General features: G+C 42.0%; 1 protein-coding gene across 2 annotated transcripts in view; it reads left to right on the forward strand.

Annotated features, from left to right (window-relative positions):
• The window catches only part of TSPAN9 (tetraspanin 9), a 277,862-nt gene that overhangs the window by 81,081 nt on the left and 173,275 nt on the right, over window positions 1-23,506 (forward strand). The window contains exon 1 of one of the 2 annotated variants that reach the window (XM_061582580.1): window positions 12,534-13,404. The exons of the other annotated variant lie outside the window; for it this stretch is intronic. Within the exon in view, the coding sequence (XP_061438564.1) occupies window positions 13,057-13,404 (348 nt within the window). The 5' untranslated portion in view covers window positions 12,534-13,056. Of the gene's footprint in view, window positions 1-12,533; window positions 13,405-23,506 lie in introns of those variants that run through there. 2 annotated transcript variants of the gene reach the window in all.

The raw sequence follows: 23,506 nt of genomic DNA on the forward strand, positions 1-23,506 counted from the left end.
CAATATGCAGATGACACTCAGCTCTCTCTCTCTTTTCCACTGAATCGGGAGAGGTGGTGGAGGTGCTAGGCAGGTGTCTGGAGGTGGTTTATGGGCTAGATGTGGGCCAACAAATTGAAACTGAATCATGAAAAGACAAGTGTTATGTGTTCCAAGTTTATGCATCCAGGAGATGGGGAGACAGCTTTTTGGATGGGGTTGCACTCCCCTGGATGGAGGTTTGTAGTTTGTGGGTATGCCTGGAACCATCCTTGTAATTGGAGGCTCAGGTGGCCTCGGTGACTAGGAGTGCCTATTTCCATCTGTGGCCCCTTTTGGACAGGGCTGACTTGGCAACAGTACTGCATACTCTGGTAACTTCCAGACTGGATTATTGCAATGTGCTTTACTTGGGGCTGTCCCAAAGATGCCTCTGTAATCTTGCAACTGGTCCAAAGTGTAGCAGCCAGATTACTGGCAGGGGTTCCTTTTAGAACTCATGTAACCATTGTTCTAAAACAGCTGCACTGGTTGCCAGTTTGTTTCCAGACCCAATTCAAGGAGCTCACATTAGTTTTTAAAGCCCTAAATGACTCAGGCTCCAAATATCTTAGACACCTAGACAGCCTTCTTTATAATTCGCCACCCTCAGAGACTTGAGGGATGATGGACCGGGAGAGGACTTTCTCTGTGGCAGTTCCTAAGTTGTGGAATTCCCATCTGGCATCTTCTTTGTACAGGTTTTGGTGAATGCTAAAGATGCACCTCTTTACCCTAGCCTTTGGAACTTGAGATGTATGTTCAGGACCCACTCTATTCTTTTGAATGTAGTGTGTTTTAACTGTTTTTGATACTGTATTTTAAATTTCTGTAACCTGCCCTGGGACCTACTGGTGAAGGGTGCGCAATAATAATAATAATAATAATAATAATATGGAATCCACTGGAGATAATAGCTGGGTCAAGATCAGCTTGGTCTGTGCTTCAGGAGCCAGTCGAGAGTCAGCAACTATTTATTGGTCCTGGTGGGGATTCTGTTGTCCACTTGTGTTACCTAATCCATGCTGGTCTGGTAGCTGCAATGCACCCTCTAGGAATCTCTAGCTGCTTTGGAAACAATTTTTTTTGTGTGGAAAAGTAGGATAAATATTAACAATTTATATCTGCAGTGAACATAAGAAGAGCTCAGCCAGATCAGGCCAAAGGCCCATCTAGTCCAGCACTAGCCATATGGAAATCGCTAGTATATTTGCAGTCATCTGCTAAAATCGCAAGTGTTTGGAACATCTTAAATGGAGCTATAGAGTGTCAACAGGGTTTTCTGGGCTTGGTACAATGTGTGGTTGGGCTCTTCATTCCACCCACAATCTGTTGGCAGGAACTGCTACATAAAACTAAAACGAGACTTATCCAACAAACACATACACTCTTCTTGTTCCCCAACCTATCCAGCTACTGCATGTACGTACATGTCTCCTGTCAACATTCATGATATCTAACAATCACAGATCAACACAATCTGTGCCACAGCTGGAAAGTATGAAAATGTCCTATGTGTAGAGCAGATAATTCAAGAAAGTTAGACAAGCCAAGTATGATGTTTGTGATATCATCAAGGAATTAAGCATGTGAAAGACTTTCCAGAAAACTTCTGCCCATTTTCTAGATGAGAACCAGAGCTTGGAAAAGTTACTTTTTTGAACTACAACTCCCATCAGCCCAATCCAGTGGCCATGCTGGCTGGGGCTGATTGGAGTTGTAGTTCAAAAAAGTAACTTTTCCAAGCTCTGATTTGAGAACCTAACACTTAAGCTTGAGAAATGTAAAAAAATTATTTTAAAAAAAGTCTGAGCATTTATAACACAAACAGCCTTCTCTCTTTCTCAGTTCCAGATGATGGGGACAAACAACCAGGGAATCATATTATCTTTGTGTCCCACTTGTAAAGTTTGCGGAAACATTTTATTTATTACTTTTTGATCCTGCCGATTCCTCAAGTTCAGGACACCATTCCTGGTTTTTTCCTGTGCCCATTTTGTACTTTTCACTACAACCCTGTGAGGTAGGTTAGGCTGTGACTGGCCCATGTTGGACCCAGTAAGCTTCATGGTAATCTGATACGCTTCACCACTGTTGTCTTCCATGTTTGCTGTGCTTTCCGATCTTCCACATCCCCACAGTTGCTCTCCTCTGTCCACAGGCCCTCCACCCTCTGACCCCATACATTTATTTTTCTTTGTTAGTTTGCTTACAGGGCTATTGGACATACCATGTGTAAGCACATTATGATTTTTAAAAACAAATTTTAAAAAGAGAGAGAAAGGGGCAAGAGATCTGGGCCCAGAGCAAAAAAGACTCTGGACTCTGCTCATTTTCTAACAAAGCTACTGGTTTAAACTATTGTTTGTTTAAACAAGCAAGTATGTTGGGCTGATATAGCTTAAGACAATGGTCTGGTTTTCATGTAATTCTGTGTTTTTATACAGTAAGAAGATTGTGACTGCTTTGCTCCTCCGCTCCTGCTGTTACTGCACTGCCAGGATCTAGGCCATGGTTTGGCTTAGTGTTACATGTTCACGAGGGCTCATAGTTTGTCTCACTCCAAACAAACCACAAGCTGTAACTAGGATTTGTTCTTGGCTTACAGCTCGTGGTTTGCTTGGAGGAAACAAGCCCAAGCCCAGGTTCAGATGTAACACTAAACCAAGTCATGGTTAGCTCAGAGCTGCAAGGCAGCAACAGGAGCAGGTAGGAGCAAAATAGCTACAGTTTTTCTCACTGTGCGCCAGCATACTTGCTGACTGATGCTGAGCCATAGTTTGGCTTAGTGTTATGTGTGAATGACACCACTGGCAGACAGCCCTAACACAAGTCAAGACTAAAGTTTGATATATAAGACCACGGCTATCTAATATGTACCACAAAGTATAGGCAGCTCCTCATGCCTTGATGTTGCTTTATCTTTAGCCTGTTGAAGCAGAGAACAATGTAGTACTGGAGAGTAGGCAGGTGAGTAGACCTAAGCACAGAACATATTTAAGTCTGCAGGCCTTTCTGATCCTTTCCAGACATGTCAACAAATTCCAACAGGCCGAGGCAGCTGTCCATCTCACTTTACTCTTTGCTACGATGGAGGGTTGTGGTGGTGGTGGTACAGTTGATAATATTGGTATGTCATGGTTCATCTGATCCCTTTTCTTAACAATTTCACAGTCGCTGCAACAACAGATAGTGACTATCAACTAGTATGAGCAATTTTTAGCCTGCTAATGATAGTTCAAACAACCTCAATTCAAGTAGAATACTGTAATATTAAATGGATTACAAGAATAAAAATGTATGCTAAAATCTCTGTGGTATATTTCTGTTAACATTGAGACTTTATTTTTTGAAATGAAAGCATTGTATGTAGGTTGTTGATCCCTTTGGGCACAATCCAGTGGGAATTTGTTCTGAATGGAACCCATTGATATGAATGTGAACTGTGTAAGGGGATTAATGTGCTGCTGTGCAGCTCCTATTCATTTCAGTGTATCTCTTACAGGAACATTCCTGCTGAGTTGTTTCCTTCTTCATTTTAAAGAATTTTACTTCATGAAAATGGAAATGGACTGCCTTCAAGTTGATTCCAACTTATGTTGACCCAGTGAATAGGTTTTCATGGTAAGCAGTATTCAGAGGGGGTTTACCATTGCCTTCCTCTGAGAGGCAGTGACTGGCCCAAGGTCACGCAGTGAGCTTCATGGCCGTGTGGGTATTCGAACCCTGGTCTCCCAGGTCATAGTCCAACACTCTAACTACTATGGCTTCTCTTCATACCTTTGATTACTATTGATTTCAAATGTTTACTGTTGATTTTTGCCACAATTTGGTGATTAGGAAAGATTTATTTGACCTACTCAAGGACAGATAGTGTTCTGTTGTTATCAGAAGATAAATATACAGGCAGTGAGAGAATAAATTGTGGATGCTAGGTTATGCTCAAGAAGCAGCAGCACTTTTCCCCCATGGTGGCCTGTGTTATTTGGAAGACCCATACCTCAGTGGTAGAGCACATGCTTTACATGCAAAAGGTGCTATGTTCATTCCCTGGCATGTCCAGGAAGAGCAGGAAAGATTCCTCTCTGAAATCCTGGAGAACCTGTGCCAGCTAGTGTAGATGATACTGAGCTAGACTAAGGGCTTGTCCACACAGGAGCATTACTTCGTATTAAAGGCACTGTTTTTACCTCCATTTTCTATTTGCACCGTCTGCAGTGAGTGCTCTATGCTAGCTGCAAGTATAATATTTTCCATTCAGACAAGCAGTTCTTCCTCTATGAAGGATCATTCATGCAGTTTCCTAATGACCACACCCACTAATTTTATATTTCTACTCCTGGTTGGCAGGGAACTGAGCATGCTCTGTTTATTTTACTAGTTACAGTAGGTTCCTTAAAAAAACCTGGGAAAAGAGTCCCAAAAATGGTGGGCAAAAGAGGGTGGTGGTGAAAGAATACACCTCCTTCTGTTTACACCCCATGGGCAAAGACCCAAAATTAGGGTAAACACTCAGTCTGTAAGCATCTTGAAAACAATGCAGTGATTTCTAGAAGCCAACATGGATTCATCAAAAACAAGTCCTTCCAGACTAATCTTATCTCATTTTTTGATCAGGTAACCTCCCTGGTAGACTGTGGGAATGCTGTGTACATAATATATCTCGACTTCAGCAAAGCTTTTGACAAAGTGCCACATGATACTCTGATTAGCAAGCTAGCTATATGTGGGCTGGATGGAACAACTATCAGGTCACTACAGAATTCAAAGATTGCTTATCAGTGGTTCCTTCTCAAACTGGGGGGGATAATGAGTGGGGTACTGCAGGGCTCAGTCCTGGGCCCAGTGCTCTTCAACGTTTTTATTAATGTGTTGCATGAATACTTATCAAATTTGCACATTATACTAAACTGGGAGGGATAGTTAATACCGTGGAAGAAACAAAATTCAAAGTGGTCTTGATAGGCTGGAGCATTGGGCTGAAAACAAGAGAATGAAATTTAATAGGGATAAGTGCAAAGTTCTACACCTAGGGGAAAAAACACAAATGCACAGTTATAAAATGGGGGATACTTGGCTCAGCAATACTACATGCAGGAAGGATTTTGGGATTGTTGTTGATTACAAGCTGAATATGAACCAACAATGCAATGTGGCTGCAAGAAAAGGCAAATGCTATTTTAGGCTGTATTAAGAGAAGTATAGTTTCCAAATCGTGTGAAGTATTAGTTCCCTCCTATTCAGCACTGGTTAGACCTCATCTTGAGTACTGTATCCAGTTCTGAACACCACACTTTAAGAAGGATGCAGACAAACTGAAACAGGCTCAGAGAAGGGCAACAAGGATGATCAGGGAACTGGAAAAAAAAGCCCTGTGAGGAGAGACTGAAAGAACTGGGCATGTTTAGCCTTGAGAAGAGAAGACTGAGGGGAGATAGGATAGCGCTCTTCAAGTACAAGAAAGGTTGCCATACAGAGGAGGGCCAGGATCTCTTCTCAGTCATTGCAAAGTGCAGGACATGGAATAATGGGCTAAAGTTGCAGGAAGCCAGATTTTGACTGAACATCAGGAAAAACTTCTTAACTGTTAGAGCGGTGCGACAATTGAAACAATGACCTAGGGAGGTGGCAGGCTGTCTAACACTGGAAGCATTCAAGAGGCAGCTGGACAGCCACCTGGCAGGTATGCTTTAATTTAGATTCCCACATTGAGCAGGGAGTTGGACTTGATGGCTTTATATCAATCCAATCAAGGCAGAGAGTTGTGGGGGATTACAGGATTGGTTGAGGTAAGTGGGCCCCTTCCAACTGTACAATTCAATGATTCTATGAGAGCAGGAGTTCTGAAACATTGTCCCCTATTGTACCTCATCTGAATTGCCAGTGGTCTTTGTGGGCAGATAAATTGATTTTATTCCTTAGCAATTGTAATATGCTGTGCTAGATGATCTATGACTTCTAAATTTATTTCTATTGCTGCTATTATTTCTTCTTTGAGTTTTTCTGTATTGATACTTTTTCAACTTTTGTTTACACAAAAGCTACTTAAGTGCGTCAATAAACTGAGGTTGAAGGACTAGGCTCCTAATCCATCACCAGATGATCATCTGCCTTGAGATATATTAAATCGGGTACACAGCCTGGCAATTACAAAGAACTAGCTGGATCAGCTTATTTTGGGTTGTACTGAAAGTGCAAACCTTTTTTTGAGCAGTATTACATCTTTGCGCACAAGTTAGGGGAAAAAAGGGGGGAGGCACGTTTCATCTGCCAAGATGCGAACCTGCTTGTTGCAGTAAATAGCTGCAGAACACTCTCAGTAGTCTGCCCCTTGGCTCTTTGCAGCAACATCGAAAAGGCCATCAGACCTGAGGAGAGCAGAAGTTGTTTCTCAACCCTTAGGAAACAAATTAATGTTAAACTCAGTCTGTAGGTCTTCTGCTCAAGTCAGTAAAATCGCTCCAGTGTTTTTATTCATTTTCTACTCCTGCTCTTAAAACTAGTATAAAAGGTCAGGCCAGTGGCGGTCTTACTATATTTATCTCAGTTGGTCTACAGGCTGATTTGCAGTTGCTGAATAGTACCTCTCAGCAATGTATTCAAGCTGTTTATATTAATGGCAAACAAATAGACCCTCTTATTTGTATAAATGTCTATTTTCCACCTAATCTTTCTAAAAATATTGGCCCTAATAGTATTTGGGACAGTTTATCTGAAACTCTGGTATTTCTGGAGTCTCAATATCGTAATATTAGATTTTTATTATATGGAGATTTTAATGCTAGAATTGGTGCCGGCCTGGCCAATCAAGTGAACTGTACAAATCATAGAGCAAGTTCACAAGACCTAAACATTGACAGAAACTCCCAGGATAAAATTATTAACAGACCAGGCCTGAGGCTCTTAGATGTCTTGTCCCTTCATCATCTACAGTGTCTTCATGGCACTTGTTTTGATAAGACTAAAGGCACATCTCTTACCAACAGAGGTACCAGCACAATAGATTACATGGCAGTTTCTGATACGTTACTGCCTGAGATAAAAAGCTTTGAGGTTGAGAACAGATTTGAAAATGACCACTTTCCTCTGCTGTTGAAAATTAACCTTTCAAAACTCTGTTCCCTTTTTCACCAAAAATTGGATGGAATTCATCTTGGGGAACAGAGGATACAGTGGTCAAGTAAATTGTGTCCACGTATTTCCCAGATATTTAAGAGTAATATCTTTAAATCTCTCTGTCAAGATATCTTGGTTTCTGATTCAGACGTGTTACAAGATATTACCAACTGATTACACAAAATCTCAGACCTATGTTGGTTCATAATAAACAGCCTAATTTTAATAAACTAACAACTAATAGATGGTTTGACCATGAATGCAGGGCTGCCAAGAAAGTACTTATGAATTATTCGTACCAGGCTGCTAGAAATACAGCTGATATTTCACCTGAATACTTAGTGTCTCTGAGGTCATCTTCTAAGGCACTTTTAAAACAGAAAGAAAGAAAGACAAGTATGCAAAATCACAGTGGCAACAATTAGGCCTGGCAGTGTTGGAAAAGGAGGAGTCCTGGTTCTTGGATGTTGTATGAGTGCTGTTAGAACCATATTGGTTGGGCAAAAAAATGCAAGTGAATGGTATACTTTTTATTATTATTATTATTATTTATTGCACTTTTAGACCGCCCTTTAGCGACAAGCTCTCAGGACGGTGTACAACAAGATAAAAACAGATTAAAATACAGGTGTGGGTACAATACAATATGAAAACATATTTAAAAACAAAATTAAGACAAAAAATTAAAATTAAAATAGATTAAATTTCAAATTTAACATTTAAAATGCCTGGGCAAAGAGGTAGGTCTTTACCTGGCGCCGAAAAGATAATAAGGAAGGCGCCAGGCGTATCTCGTCAGGGAGGGCATTCCATAATTCGGGGGCCACCACTGAGAAGGCCCTAGCTCTAGTTATTGCTCTCCGGGCCTCCCTATGCGTTGGAACCCAGCGACCGGGTAGGTACATAGCGGGAGAGGCGTTCCATCAGGTATTGCGGTCCGATGCCGTTAAGGGCTTTATAGGTAAGAACCAACACTTTGAATCTGGCCTGGAAACATATTGGTAGCCAGTGCAGCTGGGCCAGGAAAGGTGTTATATGGTCAGATTTTTTAGACCAAGTAAGAACTCTGGCCGCAGCATTCTGCACCAGCTGAAGTTTCCGAACCGTCTTCAAAGGTAGCCCTACGTAGAGTGCATTTAGTATGCTTTATGGGACTACTTATATGGAGTTCAGTCCTCCCATTTCCTTTCAGTATCTAATTTGCCCCAGTGGCCTTCTGTCTCTGAATTTGAGATAAAGAATCTTATTACGTCTCTCAAGCCTGGCAAAGCCCCAGGTGAAAATATGATGCCACCTGAAATATACCTCTGATTGGTGGGCCCCTTGATTTGCTAAAGTGTTTATTCAAATTAATAACTCAGGTATATTTCCAGCTGGTTGGAACATTGTTTTCCCCATTTATAAGAAGGGCGATAGAAGAGATTCTATGAGCCAATATGTCTTTTGTACATAACTTCTAAATTATACAGCAAATTTCTCTTAAATAAGGTAGAGGATTGGGAAACTTCTAATCATATTCACACCGGACAGGCTGGCTTCAGAAAAGGCCAAAGTACAATTGATGATTGTTTAACACTTCATTCTTTAGCTCGACAGGCCATTGCAGGCCCCACCAAACCCCTTTATGTCATTTTAGTGGCGTTTGATTTGATTGATAGAAACCAGTTGTGGCTTAAATTGGCTGGTACTACTATTGATAAATGTCTCTTTTTCTTGATGAAAGAACTCTATACCAACACATTTGCTAGAGTAAGAGTTGGGATTTCTGGTTCTTTAACTGAACCTGTTGCCACCACCAAATGTGTAAAACAAGGGTGCTTTCTGGTCCCATCACTGTTTAATTGCCATCCTAGACTCCTGCTGGAAGGAAGGGTGGGATATAAATAAAATAATAAATAAATATATAATTTGTATTTAAATGATAGTAGTTCCTAAGTTATCTGGTTCAGAATTCTTTCCTCCTTCAATAGGGACAAGAAAGATTTCCATTATTTTATATGCTGAGGTTACAGTTTTATTATCACTTACTCGAATAGGCCCAAGAAGGCTGTTGTCTACGCTTAGTGACTATTGCATAAAAGAAAAGTTAAATGTCAATTATGCCAAAACAAAAGTGATGGTATTTGGAAAGAGACACTCTCCTTCTTGATGGTTTATTGATGATAATCAGATTGAGCAATGTAAGGAATTTAAATACCTTGGTATTCATTTTACGGAAAACCTCTCTTGGCAAGCTCATGTGGAAGCAACTAAAAAAATGGCCTTAAGAGCTATTGGAGCCATCCTTAAATTCTTTCACACAATGGTGGGGCATTTAGTTGGCCTAGCTCTGAAAATTTACCAGAGTAAGGTAGTTGTCCAAATTTTATATGGTGTGGCAGTTTGGGGGTGGAATGACCTTTTGCTTGGTAAAGTAGAGGTTCTTCAAAACAAATTTCTTTGGAAACTTTTAATGTTGCCCCCTGGCACACCTGCAGCTCTGATTCAGGCAGAGGTAGGTCTTTCCTCTCCAGCCCACTGCTTCTTGATTAATTATTGGAGAACTTTATTAGAATCTCCAGCCAGGGTCTTTCCCAAGTTGGGTTACAATCAGTGGCTGACGTGCACGTCTTGGACAGCAAGGTATCACAATTTGCTTCAGACTTACTTTACCCCGGTTGAGATGTCCTCTGACATAAAGTCACAAGACAGGCTTTATGAAGTTATTTTTAGGCATAGTGTATTTTTAGACAAACGAGCTATTATTAATTCAAAATTTTCAAAATGGTACAGGCTCTTTTTATGTGATCATCAAAGAGTTGCCTATTTGTCAATGCTCACCCTTTCAAAACTTACGCAAGCTTTTACGGCCCTTTGTTTCCAAACAACAGCTTTGATGGATGGTAGATACTCCCAGACTCCATTGGTCCTCCACCTCTGTATATGTGGAGCCCCGGAGATCAAAGACCTGCCTCATAACTTGTTGTTTTGTTCATTGTATTCAGAACCTCGATAGAAATTTCTGGGTTTTATTTTGTCTTGTTAACCCTGTCCAAGAGAAGATTTTTCTCCTCTTGTCTGCTACAGACATCACTATAACTTATAGGGTCTCACTTTTTGCTTTGGTGGCATCAAAAATTTGTGAAAAGATTATTATTGATAAGGCAGTTGCCTGTTCAAGGGATGCCTTGATTTAATGTTTTTGCTAAATGCTCTGATTTTAGATTATAACCTATTTTATTTTTATAAGTGATTGAATTCCCTGTTAATTTAAGCCAGGTCATTTTGGCTAAGCCTCACCCACCTGCCAATCACCTGATGTCATATATGAGGTGTAGGCAGGTAAAAAGGAGGCTGGACTGGGCCAAAATGGGCTTCTAGAGTAGCACCGATGAGCTGATATTCAGCACTTCAAAAGCCCCATGCATAGTACTTCAGAGTTCCAGCAATCAGCTGATTGGTGGAGCTTCAGAAGCATTGCATACCTGACTGAACAGCAGGACTACAAAGTGCTGTGAAGGACTCTTTGCAAGCCCCTTTGAAAGAGCCCTTCATGACTCTTTGAAGCACTGCTGATCAGATTATCATCAGGAGTTCAAAGAGCCCCTGCAGCACTTCGAAGTCTTGACAATCAGCTGATATAATTGTGATGTCAAATTTGGCCAGATCCAGTTCCTCATTCTTGCGCTGGAATTAGACAGCAGTAATGAACATATTGCATTTTACACATGCTTGGTGGCTCTTTTATTGCATTCAGTTCCACCTTTTTTTCAAGGAGGTTTGGACTGTTCATAACAACATTAGCAGCAACACCAACCCTTTGAAGTAGGCTATGTGGCGAAATAATGACTGGCTCAAAGTCACCTCAGCAGTGTCATGGCTGAACAGAGATTAGAACCCAGCCCCTCTCCACCATAATGATCCTCAAGCATATCACATTAGAATGTTGTCCTTCCCACAAGAAATTCAGGATAGCAATGTAGGAAGCTCTCCCATTTTATCCTCACAACAACCCTGTAAGGTAGATTAGGCTGAAACACAATGAGTGGGCCGAGGTTGAAAAACTCATGCTCGAAGGGTTTAAGATTAGCAGTACAACCCTATACATGTCGCAAAGTAATCGCAATGAGTTCAGTCGGACTTACTGCTATGAAAGCAGGTATAGGATTTGGATCTTCTTTTGTTGTCTTGTATTTTAGAATGTAAGTTCATAAGGACAGGGACCTGTCTTCTCATGCAATTCTATACATGAGTACATATTCCCATGTAAGTGGGTATAGGATTTGGATCTCCGTCTACTACCACTACCACTACCACTATTATTATTATTATTATTATTAATTATTATTATTTATGTGCCATTCTTCGTTTTAAGCAGAAATACCAGGGCAGTTCACAAACAAAAGCCAACAGAAAAATAATTTTATTGTGTCCTCTGTGTTGCATTTTAGAGTCTAAGCTCCTCAGGACAGGGACCTGTCTTATTGTCTATAACATTTTAAAATAGTAGGACATGATGCAGTCATAATTTAAGTACTCTAAAATCCTACAGGTTTCCGTGAGAAAGACTGGTATGCGCTTAATTCCACTGAAACCAAGGAGACTTTATAACAGAGATGGCTAAGCTGTGGATCCAGAATGGCAACTTCCATAATTCCTGGTTAGTGGAAGTAATGACTGGGCCTCATGGAAGCAACAGCTCAGCCTCCTTAGCCATGCCTCTGCGACCTCCTTGGCCATGCTGCCCTGCCTGGTTTAGGGGCTACCATAGATGGTTAACTATGTCACATTTGGTGGTGTCATGCAGAGAACATAGTAGCCTGAGTACTGTGTCTGTGAGTTCCACAGCACAGGCAGACTGCTTGCTGTTGCTTTTTCCATTATGTTTGTTTTTAAGCTACAAGAAATACAAAAATATATAGTTATTGTCAATTTAACTGGGAAGTGGAGCAAATGCCATGGTATCCAATTCTAACTTCTTACAGTTGTTAACATGCACTATAGAACTATCATCATCCCTCTTGTGTTCCAAGCTCATAAACAGCTGAATAATACTTGACTTTAAAAGAGTGATTTGCTTGTTTTGTGCTTGTGTAGTCAAACGTGTAATAATAATCCTGTTAAAGATCTTATGTCATGGAGGAGGAGTAAGTTCAGTGTGTGCAGGGTGAAAAGCTTCTTATAATTGGCTGGATGTAAAGCTGAATAGGAGTGGCTTTTGAGATGGGGCAGGATTTATTACTTGTTATAGTTAGATCAGGGATTTCTGTGGGAAATGCCCAGAGGTTGTGGTTGCTGATGATCTCACATCGACAGCAGTGCAGTGCTGAGTGAGAGAGGGTGACCCAGTAGCCGAGTCCTGAATGAAATATAGCAAACGGATGAAAAGAGAGGACAGAGAAGAAACAACGTGTGTGAGACCAGCGGTTAGAGTAAAGAGAGAAAGGGAGGAGCTGAGAGAGAGAGAGAGAGATGTGCTCGTGCTGAAAATATAACAGATGTACTGAAAAATCAAACAACCTTTAGAAATTGATACAAGGACTGCTTGCTGCGTATAGAGCAGGGGTTGTGAACTGACTGACTGTGTGGTGTGTGTGTGAGAGAGAGAGGGAGAGAGAGCGCTTCACAGTGCTCTTGAATAAAATGTGAAGTTATGCATAACTGATTTGGAAAGACAACCTGAGAAATGCTGCTGCAAGAGACACTGCCATGTAAATCCAAGCTATTGATGCATACAGGACAGCCCGCTCTGGTATAAGGGTGGAGAAAAAGGGAATGGAGACAATGCAGAGAATATTGGAATAAAGATCTGCATTGGGTCGTTGGATTTAATACGGAGGAGGTGAAGTCAGTCTCACATGAATGGTGGAGTTGACACAAGGTGCTCTGCTGAATTCTGAGAGATGCTAGACATGAAATCTGGCAACTGTGCTAAGAGAGACCATGGAGAAATCAAGTAGTGAGGATTCCTCAATTCACCGGAGTCCATCTTTGGATAGCAAGGATTCAGACTTTGTTAACCCTTCTACCTCAAGCAGGCAGTTTGGTCGAGGCTTCACTGCCGGAGCTTTCTATGGTACCACAGGATCACGCACACAGAACCACAACACAGCTGCAACTGGGACTGGTGTAAAAAGTGACAAATACAATGCACCTAAAGGCAGCAAATATGTGGTTTTTTATCTGGATCTATCATTTGTCTTCCTTTTAGAATTTAAGAAGTGCAGCATGGCGAGGGGCTGCTTGTGTTGTTTGAAATACATGATGTTCCTTTTCAATTTAATATTTTGGGTAAGTACTGCATTTTCTATATTGGCTTAATTAAGAATTCATTTCCACATTGTATTCTGACCACTGTGTATTTTAAGCTTGACAGTTAAGAGTCCCCTTTCCTTTCTTTTACCTGCATGTAATATTTATAGTGTTAAATCCATGTAATATGCTAGAGAGAAAAATACACAATTCTCATATTATTTGGCTTTCTCTTACTGTACTTTGACTAGAGATAGCTGCAGTGGCAACAGTGTTTTGAGCAGGCTGTATTAAAGGAAACAGACCTTTCCCCTACCAAAATTATTCATGTTGATCCAGTGGGATCTCTTTTAATACATTGTAGTACCCCAGGCCAATGGTGCTATTTTTCAATATGAATGCGATTTAGTCTCTTCATTTGTTATTGTTGTTGCAAAAATAGTCTGATTCTTAATATGATCAGTAAAAATGCCAAATGATAAGGATTTTGTCTGAGCTACTGTTGCTCACATTGACAAACTGGAGGACTTGCTTTTTTGTGGGATTAAAATTATTTTTCCTCGGTTTGCTATCCAGGAGGCATGTGGAATTGCAACAATACTTCAGTAAGCAAATCTGAGAGCTCCTAGAAACTACTATGACCAAAATGATGTCATGTGTTCTTGAAAAACTAGGCCGTTAATATCAATCAGCAAATAATTTTAGTTAAAAAAGATTATGGGGAAAATAATTCACATCCACAATCTGTCTGGGTCTTGTTGAGTAAAGATGATTGGATTTGAATATTAGGAAAAGCAGTTATGAACATTATAATTATAAAGTCATATGTGTGAGCTTGAAGAACAATTATTCAAGGACATCATCGAGATATAAAAATTGTACTAGCCAATTATCATTTTTCTTTTATGAGTTTCATAATAGACTAGCATTGTTTGAGTTGAACTAGAGTTTGTTTCTTGGCAGCTGACTTTTCTGTCTGATTGACCCATTTTTTCTTCAGAAGGCCAAGTGCACTGGGAGAACTGGACAAATATTCCTTAATCATTGTACTTTGGTGCAGGAATCTGCTTTAAAGAGAACTAAGCAGAATACTTTCACGCTGAGGATTGTATTATATCCAAACTCCTTCATCTTTCGCCCCCACAAATAGCAGAATTTCACCCCACTTACTTATAGATTTATTTCATAACCTTGACGTAAAAATTCATAACATTGTGGCATGTATTTGAAGTTATTTTTTATTGTTCCATGAAATGCTATGGAGCATGTCTTGCATTGCATGGAAATCATAACTTTTGTTGTAGTGAGGGCGACTAATATAGTTTGTTTTCTGTGGACCATCACATTTTCTTACCTTACAGTCACTATGAGAGGGAATGCTTGAGGCATTCAAATGAAAACACAGGTAGTTATGGCTGTGGTACATTAAATCAATATGCTACATGGCTTTTGGGTGGGGGAGGGGCTGAGCTCATGGCTGGTAGAATTCTTTGAAGTTTCCTTTTAAACCACTTTCCCTGTTGAAGAGGCAAGCAGCTTTTCAGTTTAAATTTTTACAGCTGAAATGAAAAAGGCTTGCCTTTTCAGAAGGTGGCTAAAACTTCAAAGGCTCCTTTGTTTTCCTTGGGACCATCTGGAAAGTGCACCAAAGACAACTGGTGTCCAATAGGCCACAGTTACAAAATTGCTTATTTAGACCAATATCTTGCATTGAAGCTAGGTGTTCATATAGCATGCACCAGATTGTTAAGCTCCTGAAAGTTATAATTTATTTATCTAAAGCATTTTTACTTAGCTCTTACGAAGATAAATAACAGGGGAAATAATAAGTTATACCCTGCCCCCAGGTTTACATGGAGGCAGATTGGAGCATCCCACAAGTAGCATGCAAGGGGAAAGAAGATATACCTCCCAGATATTATTTATTATTATTATTTTATTATTTATTATAGTTATTAGTCAGTTTTTTCCAAATTGAAAACTCAAAGTAACTTGCAACCTTCAAAAGGATATAAAAACAAGAATAAATACTCAGACTACATGAAAACAAAATGCATCTCCTGCCCACCTGAATAAAGCAAACAGAACATTAGAGAGTACATAGAATGGAAAAATGTCCTGGGTCTTCAACCAACCTGATCTCAGAGCTGATCACATGAACAACTATTTGTAAGAGTTTAACCAGATCAGTAGCATCTGAAAAGTCTCTTTGTCACAGTGTTCATTAATGAATATCTATCTGGCAGCACCAGCCCAAGACATTTTTGCTGCCTGAGGCAAAGGAGAGCACATACAGAAGTAAGTTGGACTGACAGCTGAATCGTACTTCAACACTGGAGACGGGATAGTGTCCTCCACCACACATGAGGCAGTAGGCCAGATTTCTTTGGTAGGAGGAGAGGCCACATAGCAACAGAGGGGAATGGCTGGAGGCTCAATAGGAATAGCCAGGGACTGCTACAGTTGCTTGGGTATTCTGCCTAATTGTTGGGCTGGCCCAGCTTCTCAGTGTTCTCTTTCTTTGTCACACATCCTCAGCATTCTCTCACACATGCCCAACATCCAGTCACATGCTAGTATGACAAAGAAGTGGAACTCAAAGTAAGGCTATCCAGATAAAGAGGGGCAAGGTTATCCCAATGTGTGCTGCTTCAGTTGCTAATGGCGCTCATTGGCTTCTGTGAAACAAAGTAAGCAGGCGTCAGTCTGGGGTACATCTTGGAGAACAAAACTGCTTATTGCTATCGTCTCTGGCATCACCTGGACAACTTTCAGTCCAAAACCATTGCACTGAAGCAGGGCCTTCAATTTAGCCCCCACTCATATGATTACTGTGCAGCAATTGCAAAAGTGTAATTATTGATAGATTTTGGTTTTCTCCATCACTATTTCTCGATATCATTGAGTTATTCTGTCACACCTATCACTATCTTAACCTTTATGCAAAGCTGGCAGAAAAATCACATTTATATTTATATATTTATTACATTTATATACCGCCTTATAGCCGAAGCTCTCTAATTAAAAACAATAATAACAAATATACAAATTTTAAAACACAAAAAACAATTTAAAAACACAATTTAATTTTTTTTAAAAAAAAATTAAAAACACATGCTAAAATGCCTGGGAGAAGAGACCTGGCGCCGAAAAGATAAAAGTGTTGGCGCCAGGCACACCTCGTCATAAAAATCATTCCATAATTTGAGGGCCACCACTGAGAAGGCCCTCTCCCTTGTTGCCAGACTCCCAGCTTCCCTCGGAGGAGGCACCTGGAGGAGGGCCTTAGATGATGCGGTGTGTTCATGTCAGGAAAGCTGTTCCATCAGGTATTGTGGTCCTAAGCCATGTAAGGCTTCATAGGTTAAAACCAGCACCTTGAGTCGAGCTCAGAAATATACAGGCAGCCAATGCAAGTGGGCCAGAATCGGTTTTATATGTTCAAACCGTCTGGCCCCTGTTACCAATCTGGCCGCTGCATTTTGCACAAGCTGCAGCTTCCGAACTGTCCGAACTGTCTTCAAAGGCAGCCCCACGAAGAGAGCATAGCAGTAATCTAACTTGGAGGTTACCAGAGCATGGACAACTGAAGCCAGGTTATCCCTGTCCTGATAGGGTTGTAGCTGGACCACCAACCAAAGTTGGTAGAAGGCACTCCGTGCCACTGAGGCTACCTGAGCCTCACGTGACAGAGATGGTTCTAGGAGAACCCCCAAACTACGAATCTGCTTCTTCAGGAGGAGTGTAACCCCATCCAGGACAGGTTGGACATCCACCATCCGGTCAGAAGAACCACCCACTAGCAGCATCTCAGTCTTGTCTGGATTGAGCCTCAGTTTATTAGCCCTCATCCAGTCCATTGTCGCAGCCAGGCACCGGTTCAGCACATTGACAGCCTCACCTGAAGAAGATGAAAAGGAGAAATAGAGCTGCGTGTCATCAGCATACTGATGGCAACGCACTCCAAAGCTCCGGATGACCGCACCCAATGGTGTCATGTAGATGTTGAACAGCTTGGGGGACAGAACTGACCCCTGTGGAACCCCGTATTGGAGAGTCCATGGTGCTGAGCAATGTTCCCCAAGCACGACCTTCTGGAGGCGACCCGCCAAGTAGGAGCAGAACCACCGCCATGCAGTCCCTCCCACTCCCAACTCAGCCAGTCTCCCCAGAAGAATACCATGGTCGATGGTATCGAAAGCCGCTGAGAGATCAAGGAGAATCAACAGAGTCACACTCCCCCGTCTCTCTCTCAACAGAGATGACTAAGGCTGTTTCTGTGCCAAAACCAGGCCTGAAACCTGACTGAAATGGATCCAGATAATTGGTCTCATCCAAGAGTGTCTGGAGCTGGTCTGCCACCACTCGTTCAAGGACTTTGCCCAGGAATAGAACATTTGCTACCGGCCTATAGTTATTGGGATTTTCTGGGTCCAGGGAGGGTCTCTTCAGGAGTTGTTTCACTACCGTCTCTTTCAGGCAGCCAGGGACCACCCCCTCTGGTAGACAGGCATTACAGTAGTGCCCCACTCATAAGGCAGGTTAGGTTCCAGACCCCGGCCGAAAAGCGAAAAGCACCAAAAAGTGGATCACCTGTAGCGCAGGGGTCTGGAACCTAACCCAATGATCGCACTGGAGAAGAAGATCAGCTGTAGCGCACTACAGCTGATCTTCCCCTCCTCCAGCGCAATCAGCTCGAGCGCGGGAGTCTGATCGCGCCAGAAGAGGAGATCAGCTGTAGCGCTCTACAGGTGATCTTCCCCTCCTCCGGCACGATGAGCTGGAGCACAGGGACCTCCAGCTCCCCTCCAGCTGATCGCTCCGCTGGTGCCGTATTAGCGGAACGCCGAGAAGCGGGGCCCTCCTGTAATCACTTCCCTGACCCAGCTGGCTGTTCCATCCCTGCTAGCTTTTATTAGCCAAGACGGGCAAGGATCCAGCACAGAAGTGGTTGCACGAACCTGTCCAAGCACCTTGTCAACGACCTCAAGGTGTACCAACTGAAAGTCATCCAAGAAATCAGGACAAGGCTGTGCTCTGGAAACCACACTTCATTCACCTGTTATAACACTGGAGTCTAAGTCCTGGCAGATGCTAAAGATTTTATCCTGGAAGTGCCTAGCAAATTCATTACAGCGGGCCTCCGATGGTTCTACCATGTCCTTGTTCTGAAGAGTTCTGCTGGGCGGCAGATTGATGATTTGATAGTGAATTTTTTTGCTGCCCTTACTGCCCCTAAATATAGTTTACTATTGGCACTTACCAGTGCGTAATTGCATCCACTAGGAGTTCGTCTCCATCTGCACTCAAGCCGTCTCCTATATTGGTTCATCACTCTCAGCTCTGGGTTATACCATGGAGCCATACAAGCTCTACACAGGAGAGTGCACTCAGGAGCAATCATGTCAACTGCCTGGGTCACTTCTGTATTCCACAGTTCAACCAGGGTTTCAACAGGAGTGCCAGCTGTATCAGCCAGAAAACTCCCCAGAGCCCTTTGGAAACCATCCGGATCCATTAGTCTCTGGGGGCAGACCAACTTAAGAGGTCCCCCACCCTCGCAGAGGGGAAAAGCCGCTGTAAGTCTAAACTTCAGCAAGCAGTGATCTGTCAATGACAGAGGGACTGATGTAAGGCCCCCCACATTCAGATCACCATCTCCATGTCCAGTTGCAAAAACCAAATCTAGAGTATGCCCTGCTACATGTGTTAGGCCAATGGCATATTGGGACAGTCCCATGGTTGTCATGGAGACCATGAAATCTTGAGCTGCGCCGGATAAGGTGGCCTCGGCATGGATGTTGACATCCCCCAGAACCAACAGTATGGGGGATCTCAACAGTACACCTGAGACCACCTCCGTCAGCTCAGCTAGGGAGTCTGTTGGGCAGCTGGGTGGGCGGTACACCAATAGAATCCCCAGTCTGTTCTGCTGACCCAACTCAAGGTGCAAACACTCCAGACCAGTAGTCACATGGACAGGGTGCCTGCAGAAGAAGATGGAGCTCCTATAGACCACAGCAACCCCCCCTCCCCGACCCTCAGGTCTACCCTGATGCTGGACCAGGTACCCTGGTGGACATAGCTGGGAGAGACTGACTCACCCACCCAGGTCTCAGTTATACATGCCAGATCAGCTGCCTCATCCACAATTAAATCGTGAATGAGGGAGATCTTAATATGCACCAATCTGGCATTTAGCAGCAGCATCCGGAGGCCTGAGAGCTGCCTGATAGGGCAACCAACAAGCCTGCGGGTGTGAGGAGGACCGGAACAAGGCACAGCCGTTAACTGCCTGGGCCACGTTCCCCTTACCTGGCAAGTCCTCCTCACAATGCCATCTCTCCCTCTACCCGTCACTACACTAATTGGGCCCCCCTCAAGTCTCCCCATTTGCCTCTGAGTCCTCTCTCCCAGGCACATGACTCAAGACCCGCAAAAAGCCAGGCAATCTGTAAAGCAGGAGCCACCTCAGCCAGCCGGCTTATGTATCCCCTCCAGGGAAGGGACAGGTGGACGATATCAGCCACAGCTGGCTGAGTGCCTGGGGGCCTGGTCCTGCAAGGCGTGACACCCGCCAAGCAGAAGTCCAGCAGGGAGGGGAGTGGTGGTAGCTGAGCAGTAGCAGCAAGCAGGCAGGCAGGCAGGCAGATTGCTCTCCTTCTTCCCTGAGCAGTGGTAGTCCCCTTCTTCGTGCAGGCACTGTCTTTCAGATATATTTGTACCGCAATGAGATTTCCCATGGAAGGATGGGGTAATTTTGTCCCCCAGAGACCATTTTTATCTGTGTTGCCAGAACAAATGTGCTTGACAATACCAAAGGACCTTGATACAAAAAAAACCTTATTCAGAGGACGTAGAATTTTTCTGAGCAGTGTACGCTGGCTCCTTCCCCATGCATACTGGTTACAACACAAATTCTGATCTATATTTGGACCCTGGTGGTTTTTTGTTTCTGGAAGAAAAACAATAAGTGGCAACTGGCTAAAAATTGTGGATGTTGTACAGGAGGACAACCCTGTAGGTCAATTCATGTGTCAATTACACAATAAAAGTGCACCTGAAGCAAAAAAAAAATGCTCCCAGGGCTTTTTGCTGGGGTATATGTGGACTCCAGTGGTTTTTTGTATCCAAAAGGAAAACATTAAGTGGTATCTGGCTGAAATTTGGTGACTGTACAAGTTAAAATTTGTGACAATGTCCCCTGTAGGTCTACTTATGTGTAAATTACACAATGAAAAGTGCCTCTGGGATCAGAATGGACCCCAAAAGTCAGCATGAAGGTTGGCTGTTCCAGACTATCAGCAGCTGGTGGCCTATGGGCTTACATCTAACTCCTGGAGCAATTTTGTGCGTCTCTTATCAAATCTTAATCAAGGTGTGGTAAAATGTATTTTGGCTACAGCTTTCATAACGGAAAAGAAGCAATGGACAGTGTATATCGAACTGCCAATTTGTCTCATAAGTGAGTCTTTCAAAAAGTATTCCTCAGCGTTCCCATCCCTTCATGCCATCCAAATACATGAGCTCCATAGCCCTTACTTGCTATGTGATGTTAACCTTTTACTTTGACCATCTGTGAGGAGTCAGGAGGTTATTGCAGTCCCCAGATTAATGTCTGAAGGAAATGGTATGTATAGATGAATACATTGTCATAAAAGGGCTAGAAAAAAGTGAGCTATGACTGTTGCAAGGTCATCTGGCATAGAAGTTCCTAATAAGAGAAATGCCATTCATCTCACTCATCTGTCTGATCACATGATCCCCTCCTAAAATCCATGCAACAGTTTTCTGTGTACTCTCAGATCAACATTAGTTCCTTACCCTTTCCTTCAAAGCTTATGGCCTCATCCCCCACCCTTCCCTGCTTTTGTAGAGTGATAGATGGGAAACCTATGTTCCTCCAGCTCTACCACTCTTAGCTGGCCCAAGAGCTCTTGCTCCCTCAAACATTATCTCTCCCAGCTTACTCACTTCTAAGTCTTCTTTCCAGAATGTGGAATAAGGTGGAGGGATATTAAGTGGACTAGGACATGGGAGATCAGGGTTAAAATCAATCATGAAACTCGCTGTGTGACCTTTGGCCAGTCACAGGCTCTCAGCCTAATCTCCTAGCAGGATTGTAGTGAGGATAATATGGGGAAAAGAAGACCCATGATTACCACCTTAAGCTCCTTGGAGAAAAGGTGGGATTGACATAAATGCAATACTGATAAATAAGGAATAATTAAAATAAATAGTCTCTCTCCAGCCTTGCCTGCCCCAGATTTTGAACTGAGGGAGGTGTATGTGTATGGCCAAGTTTAGAATAATGAAAAAAATCCCTAAAAATCAAGCAAAAAAGAATCTGGAACAAACCCAGGATATTCAGGCCTACAAACATTGGATTTTACATGTAGATCTGTGGCAAATCCAATGTATGGCTGCCTGCAGTCTTGGCTAGGTAGGGTATGTAGGCAGACTCCAGTCTATGCTTCCATATGACATACAGGCTCTACTACTTTTTGTAATAACATTTTAAATTTGTCCAAGTCTTTTATAGTCTTTTGTACTTGCAACAACCCCTGTAAAGTAGATCATAGTGCAATTTTAGCAAAACAGCAAAAGGAACAGTACTAGCATCTTCAACAAAGTTATTATGGCATAAGCTGTTTTGAGCTACAGTTCACTTCATTAGATGTATCACTTTTAGTAATCCTTAAAAAGTTCATTTAATAATACATTTGTTACCCTTTAAAGTGCTATTTAAATTAGGTCTCTAGATCTTCTGGTGTTGGCTTTTTAAAAAGGGTAAAGTTGCTAGTTGGCTTATTGAGAAATAAAAAGTGCAGTTATTAGGAATAAGAACTTTAGAAATAAATGGCATAAACATGCCCCAAGTGCACCTGTCTCACCAATGAAAATTTTGTTTGCATTTAATAAGATGGTGCCACAACATGCATTGCTAGCCAAAAATTATACAGCCACGAGAGTGGCTGTATACTATAGCCAGCATGGATTCTTTGCATTCCACAATGTTAAATTGAAAATACCCCCATGCCATTCTGATGCTTCCCATAAGCTCATTTCAAAACAAAACCTTACAAAACTTATAGTCCTGAACTCAGAAATGCTTGCTTAACAACCCTCTAAATTTTCATGGTGATACACAAAACAGTCAGAGAGAATTGAGAGTTCAAAGTGTAAAAAGAGAAGAAGAAAAGCCAGACCCCTGTTGGACTTTTTTATGTCAGAGTTCTCATAATTTGTTGAAATTAATTAAAAATCAGCCATGTTCACAGAGTACCTGTAATCCTATTATTGACCTTGCGGATACTCTGACCTTCATCTTCTGAACTTTAAAAGCTAAAAAAGTGCCCAGCCAATTCTTTATTAATTTAAGAAATTTAACATTGGAGTCAATTATAAGCCCGGGCATGCTCAGTAAGAACCAACTGTCAGTGTTCTAAAAGCCAGACTTACAGCTGCTGGGCTTGCCTAATCAGGGGACCACACCCACACCATACCTTTATTTCCCTTTAGACAGTCATGGCTTCCTCCAAAGAATCTGTGCTGATCTTGTTTTAGCAGGGAGGAAGCAACAGTATTAAGACAGTTGATATAGTTCAGATAGTCACTTTAAATATGTTTGATTTACTTTGCAATTTTAGTGAAGTTTCCTATAGTAAATCATTCTCTTTTGCATCTATTTCTGTGAATATGTGAAGTACAGCAACACTTTGCAAAATTTACACTAAAAAAACTCTAAAAAGAATTGTGGAATAGTGGCACTGACTATTCTGCAGAATAGTTTCCAATGGACATGAGGAGTGTCTCAGTTTGCACAAGATATAACAGTAGGAGGTGAAATATATTCTAGCAAAATTTTAGGTGTGCTCTTTGTTTTTAATTGACCATGCCAATATTTCTTTAAGTGAAGTGGTTTAAGCATAATATGCTGAAAACATGCATCTTGGGCAGGCCAAGTTTGTTTCTCCAACAGCTAGAATCATTGCTTAAGTAGCAACATATTGTAATCAGTCTGATTTTACATCAAACTGCAGTTTCAGATTCAACTGTTAATGCATCCAAAATAGAAATAGAACATAACCTCCAGTTTGAAACACAAAAGGCTGTCTTCACCATCATATGACATGGACCA

The sequence above is a fragment of the Rhineura floridana genome, chromosome 8, assembly GCF_030035675.1.
Source record: "Rhineura floridana isolate rRhiFlo1 chromosome 8, rRhiFlo1.hap2, whole genome shotgun sequence".
Lineage (NCBI taxonomy): Eukaryota > Metazoa > Chordata > Lepidosauria > Squamata > Rhineuridae > Rhineura > Rhineura floridana.